This window comes from Triticum aestivum, chromosome 7B (genome assembly GCF_018294505.1).
Source record: "Triticum aestivum cultivar Chinese Spring chromosome 7B, IWGSC CS RefSeq v2.1, whole genome shotgun sequence".
Classification (NCBI taxonomy): Eukaryota; Viridiplantae; Streptophyta; class Magnoliopsida; order Poales; family Poaceae; genus Triticum; species Triticum aestivum.
Window position 1 is genome coordinate 142,309,440 of NC_057813.1, and position 24,206 is coordinate 142,333,645.

The 24,206-nt window shown below is 42.9% G+C and overlaps 1 protein-coding gene across 1 annotated transcript; it reads right to left on the reverse strand.

Annotated features, from left to right (window-relative positions):
* Positions 1–22,553: 22,553 nt before the first annotated feature.
* On the reverse strand, positions 22,554–23,940 carry LOC123163146 (UDP-glycosyltransferase 91D2-like). The gene has a single exon (XM_044580906.1). The coding sequence runs from the start codon at positions 23,919–23,921 to the stop codon at positions 22,662–22,664; it is 1,260 nt and encodes a 419-aa protein (XP_044436841.1). The 5' UTR covers positions 23,922–23,940; the 3' UTR covers positions 22,554–22,661.
* Positions 23,941–24,206: the final 266 nt, after the last annotated feature.

Below are 24,206 nucleotides of genomic sequence, written 5' to 3' on the forward strand. Positions count from 1 at the left end.
TATTATAGCAGCAAAAAACTTTAACATAAAACTTTATCATATAGCTTCTCATGAACAAGTAACAATTCGTCACACCATCGAAGTAGAGAGCATAAACTTTATTGAAAACTAACAAACTATGTTCTCACTCAACTTTGCAATTACAATTCATCATATTTTCAGGAAGGGTCTTGTGTCGGAGCCTTTTGGCAAGTCCACATACTCAACCATCATTTAGTATTGTATGATTGCTAACACTCACAACATATATATGAGCGAAAAGTTTCAACCGGACACATAGAAAGATTGGGGCTTATAGTTTCGCCTCCCAACTTATTCACCTCAAGGGTGATGTCAACAATAATAACTCATGGTCACTCACATTCAATTGGATATATGTGCCTAGATCTTTCCCCACCACATGGTGCTTGCAAAAGAGAAAATAAAAAGGAATAGAGGAGAATACTTTGATCTTGCATAAAAATTAAGTACATAAAAGTAAAAGATATGCCATTCATGGAGGGAAGCAGAGGTTATCATGCACTTTTTTTGTTTTATATGCACAATCTCTTAATGCAAAAGAATGACATGTTATATTGCCACTTATGATAGCAACCTTTATTATGTAGTCCATCGCTTTTACTACATTGCCATCACAAGTTCATACAACGCTTATTTTCCTTTACACTAAAAGATCAAACACATTTAGAGGCAATTTGTATTGCCCTTTTTGCACTGACGACAACTTACTTGAAGGATCTTACTCAATCCATAGGTAGGTATCGTGGACTCTCAAAACATGAATTTGTGTTTAAGGGTTTTTGGATGCACAAGTAGTATCTCTACTTAGTGCGGATTTTTGGCTACCAAAGATATTGGGCAAGCACCACATGTTAGAAGATCTATGACAATATAACTTCTCTGTGAATATGAACAAGCATAAATCATTACGTTGTCTTCCTTGTCCAATATCAACAATTTGGAATAAGGTATTTAATGGGGGCTCACAATCATAGAAGATGTCCAAGATAGTATATTTGCATGTGAATCTTTTCTTCCCTTGTGAATTCTTTCATGAATTGCATCATTGACCAATGCTATGTTTGTCAACTTTCAATAAATTTTAGCACTTATACTTTTCCTTATGTGATGTCATCACTTTCCATAAGATTAGCATATCATCTTTTTTCATTATTTCCTTTATTTTGATTAAAATAAGAAAGTAAAGAAGCAAAAACTCAAACTAAGATTTATTATATAACTCTCACTCAATTATATAGATAGATAGATCATGAAACTAGCACTCGAAAATAGATCATACTAAACTTTTATTCAACTAAATCACGAAATAACTAAGGATCGAACTAAGATAGGTAATAGTAATAAAAGTGATGGTGATACAGATACGATACCGGAGCATCTCCCCCAAGCTTGGCACAAGCCAAGGGGAGTGCCCATACCCATGTACTCAAGTCTCCTTCTTTGGTGATGGTGGTGGTGATGAGGTAGTAAGTTTGTCCTCCGGCTTCCATGGTAGGGGTTCACCATCATAAGAGGATGCACGAGTTTCCTTAGTCCTGAAACTGGAAGCTAAACTCATATATTTAAATCTTGCTTCATAATCAAAAACTTGGTTTTGAAGATCATAGATTTGGATTTGCAGAAAATTGATTTGCTCGTTGAAGGTGAAGACGATGTCCTTCATAGACCGGCCATCCACCTTGCGATCACGGGTGAATTCCATCATCATGGATTGATTGGCACTAAGTCCACGCTCCACCATCCCTTGGCACTTCAAGATCTCTTGCTCCACCGCCTCGAGCCTGGCCTCCATGCTTCCGGTCCTCTTGGGGCCTTGAACATCCCAGATGTGTGAAGCACCCCCTCACACATCTTAATGGCTTGAGGGTGCCTCAACACCTCGGATAGGTAGGGGTTGATGACCTTCTCGAAGAACTTGTCCTTGGAGGAGCTTGGGGCAGCCATGGCGATCTAGATCTGTTAGAAAAATAGCATGAAACAAGAACAAAGGATTTCTCCGCGATACGGTGATCAAATCATCCGGGGGTAAATATAATGACTTTTTATCCTGGGAAACAAGTATATGGAAGGAAAATGGAGTCGGGAAGGTGCCCGAGGGGCCCACTACCCACCAGGGTGTGCTAGGTGGGGCAGGCGCGCCCTGGTGCCTTGTGGGCACCTGGGTTGCCTTCCTGGGTGTTTATTTTTTTCTAATATTCCAAAACTGACAGAAAATATTTTTGCGGATTTTTTGGAGTCTGTTTACTTACGTATCACGTACCTCTTCCTTTTCAGGTTTCTAGAGTGTTCTGGAAGGTTTCTTTTATGTGTTCCTCCGGTGTGATGGTTTGGATAATATTAGTTTCAACATTAATAGGCGTACCTAAAATATAATGTGTAATTCTTTGTCCATTGACCACCTTCGGACTAGTGCCTTCGGCATTATTGATCTTAATAGCTCCAGAGCGGTAAACTTCCTCAATGATATATGGTCCTTCCCATTTGGAAAGAAATTTTCCTGCAAAAAATCTAAAACAAGAGTTGTACAATAGAACGTATTCACCAACCTTGAGTTCCCGCTTTTGGATTCTTTTACCATAAGCTTGGGTTCTCCATTCATCTAGTGAGCTAATATCAAGTAACCTCTTTTCACCGACAAGTTTGAAGTCATAGTTGAGTTCTTCAATTGCCCAATATGCTTTATGTTCTAACTCAAGAGGCAAACGACGAGCTTTCCCATAAACCATTTTATATGGAGACATACCCATAGGATTTTTATAAGCCATTCTGTAGGCCCAAAGTGCATCATCTAATTTCTTAGACCAATTCTTTCGAGACCTATTGACAGTTTTTTGTAATATTAACTTTATTTATCTATTGTTAAGTTCAACTTGTCCACTAGATTGAGGGTGATAAGGTGATGCTATTCTATGGTTGACATCACATTTAGCAAGTAGTTTATGGAAAGCACCATGAATAGAATGTGAACCACCGTCAGTCATTAAATATCTAGGGACTCCAAATCTAGGTAAAAATAACTTCTTTAAGCATTTTATTGAGGTGTTATGATCAACACTGCTAGTTGGAATAGCTTCCACCCACTTAGTGAGATAATCAACAGCAACCAAAATGTGTGTATACCCATTAGAGGAAGGAAAAGGTCCCATATAATCAAAGCCCCAAACATCAAATGGTTCAATAACAAGTGAATAACTCATAGGCATTTCCTAACATCTACCAATATTACCAATTCTTTGACATTCATCACAAGGTAAAAAAAACTTACGGGCATCCTTGGAGAGAGTAGGTCAATAAAAGCCAGATTGTGATACCTTATGTGAAGTTCTATCTCCCGCATGATGCCCTCCATAGGCCTTAGAGTGACATTTTCGTAGGATTTGTTCCTAATCATCTAATAATACCATCTACTCCTTTATACAGATGTGAGTCTTCCCAAAAGTAATGTCTTCAATCATAGAAGAATTTTTTCTTTTGTTGATATGTAAAACTAGGTGGTATAAATTTAGCAACAATATAATTAGCATAGTTAGCATACCAAAGAGTATTATGAGAGGTGTTTATGACAGCTAGTTGTTCATCAGGGAAGATATCATCAATAGGTAGTGGGTCATCCAGAATATTTTCTAACCAAGACAAGTTCTCAGCTACGGGGTTCTGAGCTCCTTTTCTATCAGTGATGTGTAAGTCAAATTCTTGTAGGAAAAGAACCCACCTAATTAGTCTAGGTTTAGCATCTTTATTTTTCATAAGGTATTTAATAGCAGCATGATCAGTGTGAACAATTACTTTAGAGTCAACTATATATGATCTGAATTTATCACAAGCAAACACAACTGCTAAAAATTCTTTTTCGGTAGTAGCGTAATTTCTTTATGCACTGTCAAGAGTTTTACTAGAATAGTGAATAACATTTAATTTCTTATCAACTCTTTGTCTTAGAATAGAACCAACAGCATAATCACAAGCATCACACATAATTTCAAAAGGCAAGTTCCAATCAGGTGGTTGAACAATAGGTGCAGAAGTTAAGGCTTTCTTAAGTGTTTCAAAGGCTTCTACGCAATCATCATAAAAAACAAATGGAACATCCTTTTGTAAAAGATTAGTAAGAGGCCTAGAAATTTTAGAGAAGTCTTTAATAAACCTCCTATAGAAACCAACATGACCAAGGAAACTACGAATACCTTTAATATCTTTAGGACACAACATTTTCTCAATTGCATCAACTTTAGCTTTATCCACCCCAATACCTCGCTCGGAAATTTTATGACCTAAGACAATACCTTCATTCACTATACAGTGGCACTTCTCCCAATTCAAGACAAGATTAGTTTGCTCACATCTCTGTGAAACTCGGTCAAGGTTGCTTAAGCAATCATCAAAAAAGTTCCGTAAACGGAAAAATCATCCATGAAAACCTCATCAATCTTTTCACAAAAGTCAGAGAATATAGCATTCATACATCTTTGAAATGTAGCAGGTGCATTACATAAACCAAAAGGCATAAGTCTATAAGGATATGTTCCAAAAGGACAAGTAAAAGTGGTTTTTTCTTGATTGGGTTGTGATACGGGTATTTGAGAGAAACCAGATTATCCATCAAGAAAACAAAAGTGTGTGTGCTTAGACAGTCTTTCAAACATTTGATCAATGAAAGGCAGAGGGTAATGATCCTTTCTAGTAGCTTTATTTAATTTTCTAAAATCAATTACCATTTTATAGTCAGCCACTATTCTTCGTGGAACGAGTTCATTTTTATCATTGGGAAGAATAGTAATACCTCCTTTCTTAGGGACACAATGAACGTGACTTACCCATCTACTATCAGCTATAGGATAGATTATACCTGCTTCTAGAAGCTTTAATATTTCAGCTCTCACCACTTCTTTCATTGTGGGATTTAATCATCGTTGGTGATCAACAATGGATTTAGCACCAGGTTCCATATTAATCTTGTGCTGACAGAGTGTGGGACTAATGCCCTTAAGATCATCAAGAGTAATCCAATAGCAGCACGGTGCTTCCTTGGAATTCTTAATAATCTTTTCTCTTCATGCTCAATAAGGTTAGCACTAATAATAATAGGATATATCTTGTTTTCACCAAGATAAGCATATTTAAGAGTATCAGGCAGTTTAGGTGGAGGAGGACCTCCTAGAGTTTCAACAGGCAAATTATGTCCAAGGATTGGTTGTTGTTCAAAAAATATTTTATCTATTTCATTGCTTTCATGCAAGTGCATGTCATTTTCATGGTCAAGCAAATATTGTTCTAGTGGATTAGTAGGGGGTACGACAATAGAAGGAAGACCAATTATTTCAACTTTACTTGGCAATTCTTTATTACGAGGTTGTCTATGAAACTTAGAGAAATTAAACTAATGAGACACATCACCAAAATTAACATTGACGGTAATCTATCTTAGCTTTAACAGTGTTCAAGAAAATTCTACCAAAGATAATGGGGCAAAAGTCATCTTGTGGGGAACCAAGAACTAGAAAATCAGCAGGGTATTTTACTTTTCCACACAAGACTTCGACATCTCTAACAATCCCAAGTGGTGTAATAGGATATCTATTAGCAAGTTTAATAGTAACATCAATAGCTTCTATTTCAGTCGGTGCTATATCTATATCTATACCTATACTAATTACAGACTCCCTAAAAATTACCACGTTAATTAGAAATTAGGAACCGTTAATCTCGTGGGACCAAATTATAACGGCTCGGATTGAGTTATAATTAATGGGACTCCCTAAAAATTACCACGTTAATTAGAAATTAGGAACCATTAATCTCCTGGGACCCAATTATAACGGCTTAGATTGAGTTATAATTAATGGTCTAGATGAGCTGGTAATCACCTGTTTTGTCATGATCTGGTTTTTCTTTTGGGCCACGTCAGGTTTTGATTGAAGAAGAGCAAAAGATTAGAAAAAGAGATGTCACGACTCCAAACTCTTAACTGAGTTTTTTTCCTTAAAAAACTCTCTTACGTTTAATTGAATTTCTATCTCTGCAGCCAAGAAATAAAGGGACAATCACGTTTCTCGGTTATTCTTTATTTCTTTTACCATGCTTATCTACAAAAGGAACCCCTGATTGTCGCCTCTATCTCGGTCTAGCGATCTGAAAATTTCAATCTAGCGGGGACGAGTTCGATCCTGCAGCCCTTACTTGCATCCGTTTGATTCCCAGGAAACATGGATGTGCTGCACCCTGCCCGCGGGATGCTGCTGCTGGTAACTGTCCGCCGCCAAGTTCTACCACTATGAGGTCCTCTGCTATTACAATGGTATTGTTGCTCCAGCCGTCAACCTGCTGGATGCGTGTCCTGCATGTGGTCTAGCAAGCAATTAAAGAAACAGATAGATTTGAATTGGAGAGGGAGCTATGGCCATGAACAGCTCACAGATTGCATCAGGAACAATCTAATCAGAAGAGAGAAGGGATAAATCAAATCGAAAGAGAGCAATCACCAGTCACACCAGCAGGAAGGAGAATCCTTGGGCTTTATAAACAATTTGTGATCTTTCCATGGAAGGTAAACCTTAATTTGTCATTAGTTAGAAAATAGATAGATCGACTGGTGCTAAGTAAAGGTAATTGTAAAACTAGGATTACACTTTAATAATTTCGAATAGTTTGCAAGCTACAAGCAAAAATCTGATGCCAGCGCTGCAGTTTGGGGATTATAGTAATTTCCAACAGTACCAAAAACTATATTACTGATTTAAGTTTGCTATGAGCAAAAATCTGATGTCGGCACTGCAGTTTTCAGCAAGAACGTATTATTTTGAAAGCACGAAGGTTGTAGACATTTCCTCTAGATATCATGTGTGGTCTGATTTTCGTTGTTTGGAAAAACATATTAGAAGGTACAAAATAAATGTGGAGTTGTAGTATATGTTTGTGTGAAAAGCTGTGAATAGTCTTTTTCAAAGGAGTTTAACTCTCACAGGTTTGGGCAGTTGCAGTGCGAGGCGGCGTAGCACCATGCGATGGCGCCAATGAGCATCGTACTTGTGGCAAGGTGCTGCTTCAAAGGCGAACAACATGAGGAGGAGGCCAGAAAGGAGAGCGGCCGCTTGCAGTTCCAGTGTGGCCTGTTAGCGTAATTAGTGCAGTATTCTCTTTGTTATTTCTATGCCGGTATGTACTTGGTTGGAAAGTTACCCCTCTAAGTACTATAGATTAATACATTTATGCTACAACATTAAACCCTTTGTTGTAACGTGCAGTTTCTAATCCACGGTTTTGCCATGGTTGTGTGTCTTCTCCATCAGGTAGTGCAGGCTGACACCAAAATCCACCCAAACCATGCATGGACGCTCAACAGTCAACTCATATTTGACTATTCCTACAAGCAACAAAATCTTCATCGTAGCCGATGGCAAACATCCCAAGCACTATAGTTGCCTCATGTTACTACAGTAACGCATCAATGTGGTAGTATTGTTCAACAGCATGTGCACATGTATCATGTATGCCGCACTTTTCTCGGTTCAATTGCTATCGGTTACTTCCAATCTGTTGAGTTCTTTTCCCTCTATTTTAGGTCTACTCCATAATGAGATCTCACATGTCCTTTTGAATTAAATTTAGTCGCATTTTCTTTTCAGTGCTGGTAGATGATTCTCAGGTGGTGGTCCGGATAGCATGCTGCCGCTGTAGAAGAAGTGAAGAACTAGGATATGTTGTCGTTCCAAGTCCCAATGGAGACACGGGCCTGTTATGGCATGCCAAGTTGGCCGGATCATGCTTGCCATGTCTCTGGTGGGAGCTAACCAGCTGTTCCCGGAGACACAAAAGAACAGCCATCAGCGGCAACGCATGCAGATTGAAGAGGGGAACCAGGACTGCAGGAGTTCATGACAACGGAAATTGCGAGCATGTTGTACATGAAGGAGAGAAGGACAACGGATGGATGAGAGCTGATGAAGCGATAGATGCTTACGCTGGTACGTGTTCTAGAGATTGGATCTTAATTAATTAATCCTATGCAGCTAAGATGTTGCTTCAGGCTTAATTCCTTTCACCGCTAGGACTGAATCATGCCTTTGTTGCGGTTCAGTTGTAGTACGTTCTTCTTCCTCAAAGGAATCAATGATTCCCTTAATATTTTTCTCACCAAACGTTTTGATTCTCTTTGAGAAGAAACAATCAGTGTTTAAACTCAGTTTAGTTGCTGTTTGGTGGATGTCTTAATATATTCTGATTGTAGTTTGTTTCATCTTTTATCTTATATAAACAGGAGTAACAATGGCTACGTACCAACACGATGCTCTATTATTCTTTGAACAGATACAAATACATTAATATATTCTCTTGAAAAGGGCGTCTTATGCAAAATCCAGATCTATGCGATGTTTCATTTCGAAAAACATTTAGCGTGTTTTTTGGGTCATATATAGTTTTCAAAAAGAAATCCAGAAACAATCAGATATTGGGGGAACTGGAAGCTATAGTTTCCAACACTTATTTTGTTTTGTAAGTAGAAATAATGATAAATATAAAATAACGTTCCACACAGTTTGAAATTACTTTGATCTAGGGCACATGCATACATGGATAAACATAACAGTAGAGGTTATTAGCAAGGAACGATGCTGGCTAATTGATCTTTTCACATTAATTGTTGAGGTGTCTGTACAACTTAATCATGGTCGCTCTCTATATAAAAATAATAGTACAATATATCTAAATATGTTGTACATAGTGGAAAAAAGGCTTGACTTCATCGCGCTGACAGTAAAGAATATAAATAGTAGTTGATGCCTTTTTTCTGCGAGGGTATCTGATGATTTTCCTCTATGCATTCTTTAAAATGGTGCATATGGTAAAAATTAAATGTGATGCCTTACGAAGGAGCAATTAAGACCAGTAAAAAGATATTAGATCATGATCTATGAGCAAAGCACAAATTTAGGAATGTCTTGGGAGTTGTATCAATGTTCCAAATTGCATTTTAAATCAAAGGGAAGTTCGACCGGGAGATATTGTTTAGAAAGCTACTTTACGGTGTCACACAGACAAGGATTGGTATATTTCTTCTGAATATTTATAAAGTCATGCATAGTTAGATATTACCTTTTTTGGAAGTCTTACGTGAATTTACACTTTCAATTATGCGAACAAAAATGACACATATTAAGACATGCACAATAATGCACTTGAAACATAAATACAATAAAACTCTAAAGTTATACTAAAACTAGAAAAAAAATAGATGGGAATTATGTTGATTTGATTTTAAATATAAAAACATGGCATTGTAGACAAATCACTGTGGAAAAAAGGAAGAATTTTGAAGCATGGAATAGTCAAAATAACAAAAATGTACCAAAACCATAGCAATTCATCAATATTCCATAGACTAGCCCGTGCAAATGCACGGGTTAACGACTAGTCATTCATAATTTCTGGGTAAAGAGTGAAAGGAATAGTACTAACACTAGCACCCATATCACATAAATCATGATAACAGTGATCTCCTATTTTAACTGAAACAACACGCATGCCAACAACTTGTCTATTTTTATCTTTAGTATCTCGTTTAGCAATTCTAGGAGCTTCATCACAAAAATAAATAGCATGCCCATCTATCGGGGATATACCCCGCGGTATGACCCGGCCGGAGATATGACCCGGCTGGGATTGGATGTTTCATTGGTGACCCAGCAGACTATAAGCCGGCGGGAACAGTTAAGCAGGTTAAGCTGGCGGGAACAGTTAAGCATTGTAAGCCGGCAGACACAATCATGTAACCCGGCAGAAACAGTCATGTAACCCGGCAGACACAGTCATGTAACCCGGCAGACACAGTCATGTAAGCCGGCAGACACGGTCATGTAAGCCGGCAGGCACAGTCATGTAAGCCGGACAGTTAAGCCGGACAATTAAGCTAGACAGTTAAGCCAGATGGTAAGTCACATGTTAAGCCAGACGGTAAGCCAGACGGTAAGCCAGATGGTAAGCCAGATGGTAAGTCAGATCATAAGCCAGACCATAAGTCAGATTGTAAGCCAGATTGTAAGAAGCCCAAGACGTTAAGAAGCCCATGGAGAGAGGTTCGTGATGAGAAGTCAGAATAGTTTAAGTCTTAGTCCAAGATGGACTCTACATGTAACCAGCCCCTTCAACTTATATAAGGAGGGGCGGGGCACCCCAAGAGAGGGGGAAAGAAAATAATCGTTAAGGCTAGACACAACTAGAGGAGAGACGGATTGATGATGTCTCCCTCATGAGCATAATGAGAACTAGCCACAAACAACATGTAGGGCTATTACCAGATGATGTTTCCCGGGGGCCGAAGCTGTATAAATCTTTGTCTTGTGTGTTGCGTCTCTCATCCCGATCAACCCCTCTCAAGCTACCACATAGATGCGTTGGCCTCACGACTAAGTCCTCACACTAGGACATCTGCCGTGACAATTCCACGATAGTTGGCGTCCACCGTGGGGCTCGCGCATGGTGGTGTTGAGTTCTTGAAGGGATCTCTTTTAGGGATCGATAAGTTTGCAATTTTCCAGATGAAGAAGAATCATTGGGAAGGATCGTTTCTTTACAAGCAGTCAGATCAATTACCGGTATGAGGTTTGAGTTTAAGAGGAAAATTAGGGTGATGATCTGCTTGTAGCCACGAGTTGCCAGTACAACTCACCGAGATCGAAACGAAGCCAAACTTATTGCGGCAAACAACCGGAGCTGTCAGCAATTTCCTCTAGTTTTTTTAATCGAATACGATTATTATTACGTCCACAAGCGGCAAATTTGACAAATTTGACCTATAGACAAAATCAAATCATAGAATGAACTATCCGTGAAACTATTTCACGTGGCTGACCTTTTTGTGTGACGCCCGACACGGAGGCGCCACACTACACTGTGCAACGCCTCAGAGATAGGCGCTACACGGCCAGCGTCGCACTCGTGTGTTTAGAAAATTACTAAGTCAGTGTGCAGCGCCTGAGAGCTAGGCGCCACACTGTATAGTGCAGCGCCTAGCTCCTGGGCGTTGCACTAGTGCAGCGCCTAGCTCCCAGGCGTTGCACTAGTGCAGCGCCTGAGATCTAGGCGCCACGGGTCAGCCGTGTGAAATAGTTTCACGCACAGTTCATTCTGTGATTTGATTTCGTCTATAGGTCAAATTTGTTAAATTTGCCTCCACAAGCAGTGGTCCAATCTACGGGCCGTCGCCGTTCCACGAAGAGAAGTCCCGATAGAATCAACCAAAGAAAAATATTGTAGTTCCTGCTGCTACTTTGGGCATGGACGACAAGTCAATTCCAGGGTCTTCACGTGAGCAACAAAAACAAAATAAAAAGGCGGGGTCATCAATCACGACCCGGACTCTGCATAGCTATTGATGCAACATCGCCTCAACCGTGGTCCTGCTTGGTCGTGCCGGTCCAACCTCGATTCACCTCTCGGGTAAGCCGCCTCTGATTCCATTGCGCCTCACCTCGTCATCCGGGTCGCACCCAGTCGGCCTTGCCTCTGCCTCAAGTCGCCATCGCCGGACTATGCCAAGCCGCCCCATTGTCGTGGATTCGCTCTGCCTCTCGCACTTTGACGACCCGCCACGGTCTTCTGCCGCTTCAAGTCGCTGTCGTCTGGGTCGTGACCCTCCTCGGCATCGAAAGCCTTGACTCGTCGGCGCCCTTCCGAGTTGTACCTCCGAGACGCGGTTTTGTCCAGCTAGCCGTGAGTCGGAAGTGGACTGCGATCTCCGCTTCCCAGAAGGCTCCTGCGGTCTCCTCTGGTGTTGTGCCTTGACCAGCCTGTCGTTGTCACGACTGCCGTTCGGGGCTGGCCCTGATGAGCCATCGGATGCTTCCGCCGCCACTTCTGCTATATCTTCGTCCGTGCTACGGGTCGCTCCCGTCAAGCTGTCAAGCCGTCTGCCGAGTCGGCCTCCACCAGCCACGACGCGCCTCCACTACCGGGTTTGCATGTGCCGGCCACCGCCGGGTTTGCTTCGCTCTGACGCTCGCCTGCGGGCTCCGACCCGCTGCCGGCCACTACGCCCGTGCGTCCGGGCTCTTCCAAGCTTAACCAGGACCTCCTCCACCATGACCCGCCGCGTCGCTCTTCTACCGTGGCTCGTTTTGCTCTGGCCAGCACCGGCTTGTTGCTGCTGTTGGCCACCTGCACCGACCACCTGGTGGCTTCGTTACGCCCGCCACCCATCTCACTCTATTGCAACTACAGCAGCGCCGAGCCGGGCCGTCTCACCGCCGCAGTGGCCAAGTCAGCCGCCGTACCTCGAATTGGCCTAATGTATTGAGTCGCCGCCACCATCTACTGAGCTGCCCCGGATGTGAGTCACCATCACCTTTAAATCACTGCACCTTAGGCCACAACTGCTGCTTGTGAGCTGCCACTACCGACGGGCTACCGTCCGGCCTCAAGTCGCCGCCCCTAGGCCACCAGCCTTGAGCTACACCCGCCGACCTCCGCCGTGTGGTCTTGTCACTCTTGTTCTGCCATAAGTTATCTCGCCTCGCGTCGCCGGCAGCCATCTTGGCCTTGTGCCACCGCAGCCTCAAGTCGCGGCCGCGCCGGGCAGGCTTTGCCTCAAGCTGCTCCGCCTCACCACACCGCGGGCTCGCCGGCATGCCCAACCGCCTCCGCAGTGTTGAGTCGTTGCCACGGCCTCACTCGTTGCCCCTGCCTTGAGCCGCTAGACGCCTTCACCGCTGCGAGCCACCCTGTCCATCGAGTGTCCTCCGCCTCTTCTCCGAGTATCCTCGACTCCGAACTGCTGCTGCGGCTTCGCCTGGCTCCGGCCTCAAGCCGCTTGCCCCTACTGCGAAATCCACCACCACGCCTCGCTCCCATCAGTGTTCAAACGCCCCCGAGGCCAGGGTGAGCCGGCCTTACCCCGCTTCGAACCGCCCGCGCCCGGCGCCACCTCTGCCGTCGCGCCAAGCTACTGTGGCTCAAACCGCCGCCCGCGGCTTAGCTCTGAGTCTCCCAGCCTCATGTTAAAGTGTTCAGCACATGGCCGGAAAAATTATACCCACCTCCCTCTCTACGGCTGCAGATCGGGCGAGTCTTGGGGATATTCTTTGGATATTGCTACATGTAGATATTGGAATTTTTGCCCCTCTCTGAAGAGTGCACAGAAGTACAGGCTGATTGTTATCGTGGGGAGATCAAGATTTTTTAATACAGCTGGTAAACAAAGGGGGCTACGTTAACATCTGCAACCTTCGATCATCAGACTATTATGTATACACTCGATGGGCTATACTATTGTCAGCTTATTTACGGATATTACATATGGATCTTCTGATGTCCGAACAAATCAGGTGATATGCATCTATATCTATTTCCTTGGTATATATTGTTTTTATCAAGAAACAGTTACTTCGGTCCGTATATTTTGATATGCAGGACAATCATTCATTATGAACATAGTTTATATCATGGGTACGGAGCACGCGCTGGCAACGTCCTACCCGGCATTCGTCCGTGCCACATTACATGGTGAATGGACGCGTGCAAGACGCCGCCCTTACGGCCCGGTTTACATCAACTTGCTGGGACCGTGCGAATGATTGACTCGCCTGTGCGCGCTGGCTCACACTGCCGCGGCCGGCTCACCCGTGATTGATTTCAGTTTCACCATGATGATCATCACCTCTGCGGTGGATAATCACTAGCCTGTCATATCAGGTGAAATCCATCCAATATATTTTATATTACATATTATTTTCTTTAAAAGAGCAATTACTTTGGCTTGCAAGTTCTCCCATGCAGGACTCAAACCGGTCTATATCAGGGTTAACTATGGAGAATGTCGAGTCAATTCATTGAGTCGTCTTAAGACTCGAGGGCTACGATGACATGGCTCAGTAAATGTTGCCAATTTAAAAGCCGTCCGGAGAAGTTCCGGCTCAAGAAGAATTTATATCTCGCAAAGCTCGAGTTTTCAGGAAAAATTCAAGGGACCAAAGAGAGTCTGTTGCAAAGCGCAACTCAAACATAGGTACCCCGCTTCAAAGACCATTGGGGGCTGATCGTATTCGAATCTAGCTTAACTCCTTTGGCACAACTTCCTGATCGTATTCGAATCATAGTTGTTCAAACAATTTGATAATTTGGGGGCTGGGTCGTATTCGAATCATAGTTTAACCCCTTTTGGTCCGACCCTGGTCGTATTTGAATCAAAGTCGTTAAATATTCTCAAGGTCACTTGGGGGCTTCCTGTTCAAACATAGGTCGTATTCAAACCAAAGAGAACATAGCTGTCGGTACCCACTTGATCGGCGCAATGCCAAAACCCACTTGGGGGCTTCTTGATCATTTTAGAATCACAGCTTAACCCCTCTTGGGTCCGACCCAGATCGTATTCGAATCAGTGTTGTTAAATATTCTCAAGGTCATTTGGGGGCTTCCTGTTCAAACATAGGTCGTATTCGAACCAAAGAGAACATAGCTTTCGGTACCATCTTGATCGGCGCAATGCCAAAGCCACTGGGGGCTACATGGTCGTATTCGAACCCTAGATTAACCCCTTTGGGATGGTTTACTGATCGTATTCAAATCATAAGCCTTAATTTGTATTTCTATTTCTTTTTTGCTTAAGTCTTTTTTGAAAGCACTCTTTTGGGTTTGTCTTGAGGCCTTTTTTTAATATCTGAGACATTTATATGTGGTTTCTATTTAGGTCGGCTTGACTTTGAACAATAAGTCGCCAGGCATGTGACAAACTCCAATTGAAGTCATGACTTCTAAAACAAGTGGGTCATCACCCTTACTGCATAGGTATCCTAAACCGGCAGTATGATTCAATATCACAGGAACCGGTTTTCTAAACCGGATTGTATTATTCAAATCTTTAATAGCCAACATGGCTTGATTTTTTATTATGGTTATCAATGGCCAATATTATGATGGAGGTCTTCAAAGTCACTTCAGCGCAATGGTTATTTTATCAATGGACATGATTTATTTCTAGAATGGAGGGAATAGTCTGAGTCGCTGCAGGCTTACGACCCGGCACTTGGGGGCTACATTATTCAAATTGAGATTACATCAAATATGCAAGTCCAATGTCACTACCATCATGCACCATGGCACTTGGGGGCTAATGCAAAGTCATTTTTTGCTCAACTTATTGAAGACCCGACTCATCACATTGTAATGAGTCGGCCCTTGGGGGCTACCAATTGCTCCCGTCAAAAATTCAAGGTACACAAGCCTCAGTCCATTATATTGAAAGATCCACTACTCAGTTGGTAGAGTACAAAGCTCTTAACCTTATGGACGTGGGTTCAAGCCCCATGGTGGAGATTACATCTTATGATGTTATTATCAATGAATTACATACAAAGTCCCAGCTCAGTATTAGCTTACTATGCCGGCCCTTGGGGGCTACACATTGCTGCTCAAGTCTACATGATCATATTTACAAAGTCCCTGCTCATTATTTCATAATGACCCGACACTTGGGGGCTATAAGTGATATGAATATAATGGAGTTCTACATCTTCAAGCTGGCTAAAAATCAGATGAGTATTTCATGACCAATGTTTTTTATTATGAAGCTGGTCTATTGACCCGGATTTTCTAGAAGAAGGAAATACCAAGGAATTAAGGATGATTAGGTGCCGGCTTACAAGAGCTTTTAACCCGGAGCATAATCTGTCAAACTTGTTCTTGTGTTTGTTTTACAGGATCAGTTTAACATGGATGAATCCAAATTAAACTGGGGGCTAATGTCGGAGATATACCCCGCGGTATGACCCGGCCAGAGATATGACCGGCTAGGATTGGATGTTTCATTGGTGACCCGGCAGACTATAAGCAGGCGGGAACAGTTAAGTAGGTTAAGCTGGCGGGAACAGTTAAGCATTGTAAGCCGGCAGACACAATCATGTAACCCGGCAGAAACAGACGTGCAACTCGGCAGACACAGTCATGTAACCCGACAAACATAATCATGTAAGCTGGCAGACACAGTCATGTAAGCTGGCAGGCACAGTCATGTAAGCCGGACAGTTAAGCCAGACAATTAAGCCAGATGGTAAGCCAGATGGTAAGTCAAGTATTAAGCCAGACGGTAAGCCTGATGGTAAGCCTGATGGTAAGTCAGATCGTAAGCCAGACCGTAAGTCAGATTGTAAGCCAGATTGTAAGAAGCCCAAGACGTTAAGAAGCCAATGGAGTGAGGTCCGTGATGAGAAGTCAGAATAGTTTAAGTCTTAGTACGAGATGGCCTCTACATGTAAACCACCCCTTGAACTTATATAAGGAGGGGCAGGGCACCCCAAGAGAGGGGGGAAAGAAAATAATCATTAAGACTAGACACAACTAGAGGAGAGCCGGATTGATGATGTCTCCCTCATGAGCATAATGAGACCTAGCCACAAATAGCATGTAGGGCTATTACCGGGTGATGTTTCCTGGGGCCCAAAGTTGTCTAAATCTTTGTCTTGTGTGTTGCGTCTCTCATCCCAATCAACCCCTCTCAAGCTACCACATAGATGCGTTGGCCTCACGACTAAGTCCTCACACTAGGATATCTGCCGTGACAATTCCACGACACCATCAATATTATCAACTAAGAGATCTTTAACCATAGCAATACTAGGTTCTACTTTAATTTGTTCAGAGGGTTTAGGTTCTCTAATATTACTTTTGCGAACCACAGCTGAAATCTTAGCATGTTCCTTTATCCTAACATGGAAAGGTGGCGAAATAAGCAGTTGGCACAACTGGGCCAAAACTGTAAATGATAGTTTCATCTTTAACCATAGCTTGTTCTTTAATCTCTTCTTTAATTGGGGGATGATATTTATACCACTTCTCCTTAGGGAGCTCAACATGAGTAGCAAATGATTCACAAAAAGAGGCTACTATCTCAGAGTCAAGTCCATACTTAGTGCTAAACTTATGAAAAGCATCGGTATCCATAAAAGATTTAACACAATCAAACTCAAGATTTATACCTGACTCTTTACCTTCGTCGAGTTCTCAATCTTCAGAGTTGCGTTTAATTCTTTCTAAAAGATCCCACCTGGATTTGATAGTTTTCTTCATAAAAGAACTAGTACAGGAAGTATCGAGTATGGATTGATCATTACGAGAAAGCCGAGCATAAAAATTTCGAAAAATAATTTCTCTAGAGAGCTCATGATTGGGGCGTGAATATAACATTGACTTAAGCCTCCTCCAAGCTAGAGGGATACTTTCTCCTTCACAAGGCCAAAAATTATATATATAATTCCGATCACAATGAACTGGATGCATAGGATAATTTTTTGATGAAATTCCAATTTCAATCGATTCCAATCCCAAGCTCCAATATCATCACATAGCCTATACCATGTCAATGACTTTACAACCAAGGATAAAGGGAAAACCTTCTTCTTAACCTCATCTCTGGGCAAGCCTACAAGCTTAAACAATCCACAAATTTCATCCACATATATAAGGTGCAAGTCAAGATGTTTCGTTCCATCTCCTGCATAAGGATTAGCTAGCAGTTTCTCTATCATACCTAAAGGAATTTGATAACCAATATTTTCAGTAGGTGCAGTAGGTTGAGGAGCAACTCTTTGTACTTCCGGTCGAGGTGAAGATACCCCGAACAAACCCCTCAAAAGATTGTTTTCCATAGTAGCAAGTAACAATAAATTTCAACATGTAATATAAATTTTTCCTTACCGATTTCCACTTACCAAGAGCGCTTCACTCCCAGGCAACAGCGCCAGAGAAGAGTCTTGATGACCCAAAATTTTAGGGGACCAATCATAGACCTTTCGATAAGTAAGAGTGTCGAACCCAATGAGGAGCAGAAGCAAATGCCAAGCAGTTTTCAGCAAGGTAATTTCTGCAAGCACTGAAATTGTCGGTAACAGGTAGTTTGATAGCAAGATAATTTGTAACGATCAGGTAAAGGTAACGGTAATAAAAGTGCAGCAAGGTACCCCAATCCTTTTTTGGCAAAGGACAGTCCTGAACGGTTTCTCATAATAGATAAAACGTTCTTGAGGGCACACGGGAATTTCATCTAGTCACTTTCATCATGTTGGTTTGATTTCACGTTCGCTACTTTGATAATATGGTATGTGGATGGACCGGTGCTTGGGTGCTGTTCTTACTTGAATAAGCCTCCCACTTATGATTAATCCCCTCGCAAGCATCCGCAACTACGAAAGAAGTATTAAGATAACATTCTAACCATAGCATTAAACATGTGGATCCAAATCAGCCCCTTACGAAATAGCGCAAAAATTAGGGTTTAAGCTTCTGTCACTCTAGGAACCCATCATCTAATAACTACTCCACAATGCATTCCCTTAGGCCCAAAGATGGTGAAGTGTCATGTAGTCGACGTTCACATAACACCATTCAGGAAATCACATCATACATACCATCAAAATATCAAACTAATATCAAATTCACATGATTACTTATAACATGACTTCTCCTGTGGCCTCAAGAACAAGGGAAACAACTCACAAATAATATTCATGCTCAAGATCAAAGGGATATTAAATAGCATAATAGATATGAAAATATAATCTTCCACCAAATAAACCATCTAGCATCAACTACAAGATGTAATCAGCACTGCTAGTCACCCACAGGTACCAATCTGAGGTTCCGGTACAAAGATTGAACACAAGAGATGAACTAGGGTTTGATATGAGATGTTGTTGTTGAAGATGTTGATGAAGATTGACCTCCCAAAGATGAGAGGGTTGTTGGTGATGACAATGATGATGATTTCCCCCTCCCAAAGGGAAGTTCCCCTGGCAGAATCGCTCCGTCGGAGGGCAAAAGTGCTCCTGCCCAAGTTTCGCCGCGAGACGGCGGCACTCCCTCCTGAAAGTCATCTCCTCATTTTTTTTCTAGGTCAAAAGATCTTATGCACCATAAGATGGGCACCGGAGGTGGGACTGGGCCCCCACTACCCACCAGGGCGCGCCTGGAGGGGGTGGCGCGCCCTGGTGCCTTGGGGGCGCCTGAGTGCCCCCTCCGGTAGTTATTCTCTCCAATATTTATTACATATTCCAAAATAATTCTTTGTAAAATTTTAGCTTATTTGGAGATGTCCAGCTGCCGGCATTCTCCCTCTTTGTGTAAACCTTGCATATTATGAGAGAAAAGGCATTAGAATTACTCCATAAAGTGTTATAAAGCATAAAAACACTATAAATAACAGTAGGAAAACATGATGCAAAATGGACGTATCAGGGATGAGCTCAAGTCCTTGGAGGACGAGAAATGAAGTTCCAAATTGGCGGTCAAAGAGAGGAAGGTGAAGGCGGTGGAGCGTAAGCTTGCACTCTAGGAGAAAAGGCTTGTGAAAGATAAGTAAATTGAAGAGTGTGCTATCATGTTCATGAGCCTAACCATGATGGATGACATGACAAAAAGGTATTGGGAGCTAACTCGTGTAGAGATCATGAGCCAAACGAAGGATGGTGGTGGTGGTCAAGGAGGTGATGGTGATGGTGGCCGAGTGGGGTTGGTGGTGGTAGGTGTGGGAATGGTAGTATACATGGTGATGATTTCCTTGGTGGCGATGGTGCTTGAGTTCATTTACGTAGTATGCATTTGGTAGGGCTCGATCCACAACAAGACATGCCATGTTGTGGTGACTTTGGATTAAACTTGATCGATGTGGTGTCTTTTGGATGAACTTTATGCATGTTTTATAAGAAATTAAATATAAGGTATCAGTTAGGAGCAGTCACACTTAACTCGTTAAATTATAAGGAGTTAAAGATAAGGGGTTGTATATTTCCTTGAAAATCATAGGTGGAAATGAAAAAAAAAACAAAAAAACACAATATAAAAAAATGGAAAACATCACGCAACAATTGGGTCCGGTCCAACTGTTGGAGCGATTCACGCATAGCTGGATAGAAGTATTACAGAGAATTACAACACGTTGCCGGTGTGTTCAAAAGATATAATTATAGTTTTTAGTCATAAGGGTTATGGAAAATTGTTCTATCAGCCGACCGATTTAGCGCGGGGCATCCAGCGCCCCCTTGCTCAACATGTGGCCTACATGACCACGTCTCTCTTCTTCATTTATCTCTGCAACAACGGTGGTGTTGTAGAATGTGGCAGCGAACGACGACTGTGCCAGTGTGCGACGCGACCGGAGATGCTGTTGCAATTCTTCCAACATAGGTCTTGTTGCAGAAAATTAGTTGTGGCTCATATGCGTTTGCAACTTATGCAATAAGAATCTTGTTGCAGAAAACTAGAAAAGAAGAGGTTTGTGCAATATGGGTCTTGTTGCAAAAAAATAGAGAAGAGAAGTTTTGCAATAAAAATTTTGTTATAGGAAATTAGAGAAGTGAAGGTTTTCCAACAAAGGTCGTGTTGCCAGAGGAACAATACGGACATGTTGCATCAATGAATCGGACGGCTCGCGGAATGGTGGATCTTTTAAAAAGATCCGCCGGCCGACGCGTAGCAGCGTCCGGTGGCTCATATGCGTTTGCAACTTTTGCAATAAGAGTCTTATTACAGAAAATTAGAAAAGAAGAGGTTTGTGCAATATGGGTCTTGTTGCAAAAAAATAGAGAAGAGAAGTTTTGCAATAAAGATTTTGTTATAGGAAATTAGAGAAGTGAAGATTTTCCAACAAAGGTCTTGTTGCAAGAGGAACCATACGGACATGTTGCATCAACGAATCGGACGGCTCGCGGAATGGTGGATCTTTTAAAAAGATCGGCCTGCCGAGCATAGCAGCGTTCGTGATCGGACGCTGCTACACGTCGGCCGACGGATCTTTTTAAAAGATCCATCATCGCCTCGTGAGACGTCAGATATGGCAGATTGAGCAGCAAGCGTCACCCTATACCACTGCAACAAAGGTCATGCATTAATTTTCTGCAACATGTGTCGTGTTGCAGAAATTTTACAACACATAGGTCAGGGTTGCAAATTTATTTTTGCAACAGAGTTCGTTTTAAAGTGTTCTTTTTCAATGAAGGGAAGTTAAATTTTTTTTGTGCAATAGAGGTATTGTTACAATTTTTTTGTTCGCGACATAGGCCTTGTTGCAATTTAATTATTTTTGTAACAGATGTCTTCTTAAAGGAGAGATGGGGAGGGAGGGGGGAGGGGTCACCACGTCACTGGGACACGTGACGTGCAACCAAGACGGAGGACACAAGCTTGTTAATTCGCCAGCTGAAATATAGTGTTTCCCTTCTAGAAAAATACTATTACAACGAGCATGATATAGGAATCAGTGCTACCGGTTTAGGGTAACCATAACCTAAATAGGCTGGTTTGAGCCCGCAGAAGCTATTTCTCGCCCACAACAAGACGTAAGCAGGTCTCGCCTCTAGCGCAGCACTACAGGGTAGATCCAGTACTGTAGCAGTTGAGCGGTATGTTCTTCTTGTGATTTTCTTTATGTGATTTTCACTATTTTGCAATGGTTTTCTTTGGCCTTTGTCTTGTTTCCTTTTTACCACGGTTCTCTTCATTTCTTTCTTTGATTTTCACAGATTGTTTCCTGTCTTTTTCCCTTTTTTTTTTCATTTGCGTCAGCACATTTCTAATTTTTTTCTTACACATTGTACAACTTTGTACACATTAGGAACATTTTTTTATATATGCTTAGCATTTTAAAAATATATTTTGATGTCTATTGTTACATACACATTGTATACGTTTTGTATACATCTAAATATTTCATACATGTTAATTTTACAAATATACGACTAACATTTTTCTAAACACATTTTTTGGAACATTTTTTCAAATACAATCAACATTTTTTGAATTACACAGCAAATCATTTTTCTAATGATATGAAACCGGTTAATAAACTATCCTACATTTTTTATGTTGTATAAAAATTGACGTCACAAATAAATTTTGAAATGTATGAATAATTTCTAAAATGTAATTTACATTTTTTAATGCTACAAAAAGTTTTTTGAAATACAAGAACTTTTTTTTACAATTTTTAACATTTTAAAAAATGTCACATATATTGTTTTGAAATGCATGGACATTTCCTGAATGCCAGATAGATTTCTTGAATGCTACAAACATTTCCAATAAAGACGAGGTAATTTTTTTTAAGCTGCCATAATATTTTTCAAAATGCTCGATGAACAGTTAAAGAAGTAAAAAAAATTCTGTAATACATGTATTTTGTAATTTAGAGAGAGTGTGCCTCTGCCCCAGTACAAGAAATTGAGGACGTTCGGCCTGTTCTAATTCTACCCCTCCCTCTTCTTCAACCCATGTTTAAACATTTTCGTCGTTAAAATCCGCACATAAGCTCTTAGGAAATACTTTGTACAATGGACATTCTTTAGGACTTTTCTGAAGTTGAAATACCTATTTTACCTCTATTTTCATAGGTTGGCGCATTTAACAGATAATGAAGACCATTATGTTCATATATACGAACCATCAAGTGAAAATCATAGGACACCAATGATACATTTTCCCGCAAAAAAAGACAGTGATACATTTTACTTTACTTTTAGCACTTGAAAATATGACGAGACGACTCATAAAAAAAAATACTAGACAGTGATTTTTTTTAGCCAGACCAGACAGTGATGCCTTGCGCGTGCCCGCAAGTTTTTTTAGGCCCTACCACACAAAGGAAAACGCGCTGGGCCCGGCCGTCACTACCCCTTGTAGAATCGTAGTTGCTGAACGAAATTATCAATGCACATCTTATGGCATGCAGTATCCGCGACAATCTGATGGAGCTTCTTGGCATTGGCCGCGAAGACACGTCTACCTTCTTCCTCCACCAAGACGGCCCGGACCGCCGACGCGACGCCTTCTCGGTCTAAAGACGATCCATCCTTGCCGTTCCTTGGCACCGGCAATCCAACCTTCTTCCCCTCCATTAGCCGAGCGATTGGCCCTTGGTCTCCGAAGAATGGCAGCATGACAAGGGGGCGTCCATACTGCATCCCCTCGATGGCGGAGCTCCACCCGCAGTGCGTCAGGAACGCGCTGACGGAGTCGTGCGCTAGCACCCTGGTCTGCGGGGCCATTCCCATTGTTACGAGCCCGCGGTGTTTGGTACGCTCCTGGAAACCCGGAGGAAGGACCTCGTCGTCGGGGACGCCGCTGGGCTTCCTCAGCGCCCAGAGGAACGCCGCCCCGGCGAGCTCCAGGCCGATGGCTAGCTCGTGCACTAGCTCCGTGCTCAGCGGCGCCTCGCTTCCCAGCGCGACGTAGACGACGGATTTCGCTGGCTGCCGGTCGAGCCACGACACGAGCGCGTCGTCTCCGTTGGACCTCAGCGGCGGCGGCAGCAGGCCGAGAGGGACGAACGGCTTGCCGTAGATGCCGGGCAGCAGAGCCACGCTGTCGGGATCGAACTCGATGCAGCACCGCTGTGCCACCATCTTGCAGCTCTGGTAGGTTAACAAGAAGCGCTGGCCTAGCGAAGCCCCTAGCTCCGGGTTAACAGTCTTCGACATGCACGGAACGCCCCAGAGGGCGGTCGACGCGGAGGAGCAAGTGGCGAACATCACAGATGGCACGCCCCGGTCGACAGCGGCGGCGGCGGCTAGGTAGTGCAATGTGTCGACGATGACCCAGTCCGGCTTCTTGTCGCGGTCTAGTAAGGCGGAGAATGGCCCGGCGAGGCCGTCGGAAGCCTTCTGTAGGAGCTCGCCCTTGCCGGGCGGGAGGTCGGTGGTGGCCTCGGCTCCCTCGGGAAGGCCATCCACGCGTGGGAGCGGCAGGGCCACCAGGTGGACGTCGACTGCCGGCGGGAGCCGGCTGATGTTGCGCGGCGTTGAGACGAAGGAGACGCGGTGACAGCGGGCCGCCAGGCGCTCCGCGAGCTCGAGGAACGGGAGCATGTGACCGAACGCGAGCCACGGGAAGAGGACGACGTGCATCGGCGACGAGTCGGCGGCGTCCATCCTGCTCCTGGCTCCTGGGTCAACGTTGGCCACAGGAGCATACAGTAGCGCGCTGCGGCTATAAAGTGAGACGAGAGCTGCGCTGGTGCCGCGTGCATCACGCACGTCACCTACTAAAAATGTGGTTAGATATCAATACCGGAGGGTTAACCTTTTTGGTGTTTTTTTTTGAACTTAACCTTTTTGGTGTTGATGGCGCTAAGAGCATCTCCGGCCATTCGGCCCCAGAGGCGGAAAAAAAATCGCCTGGAGGCGAACCGGCGCAAGCTTGCCACGTGGGGCGAC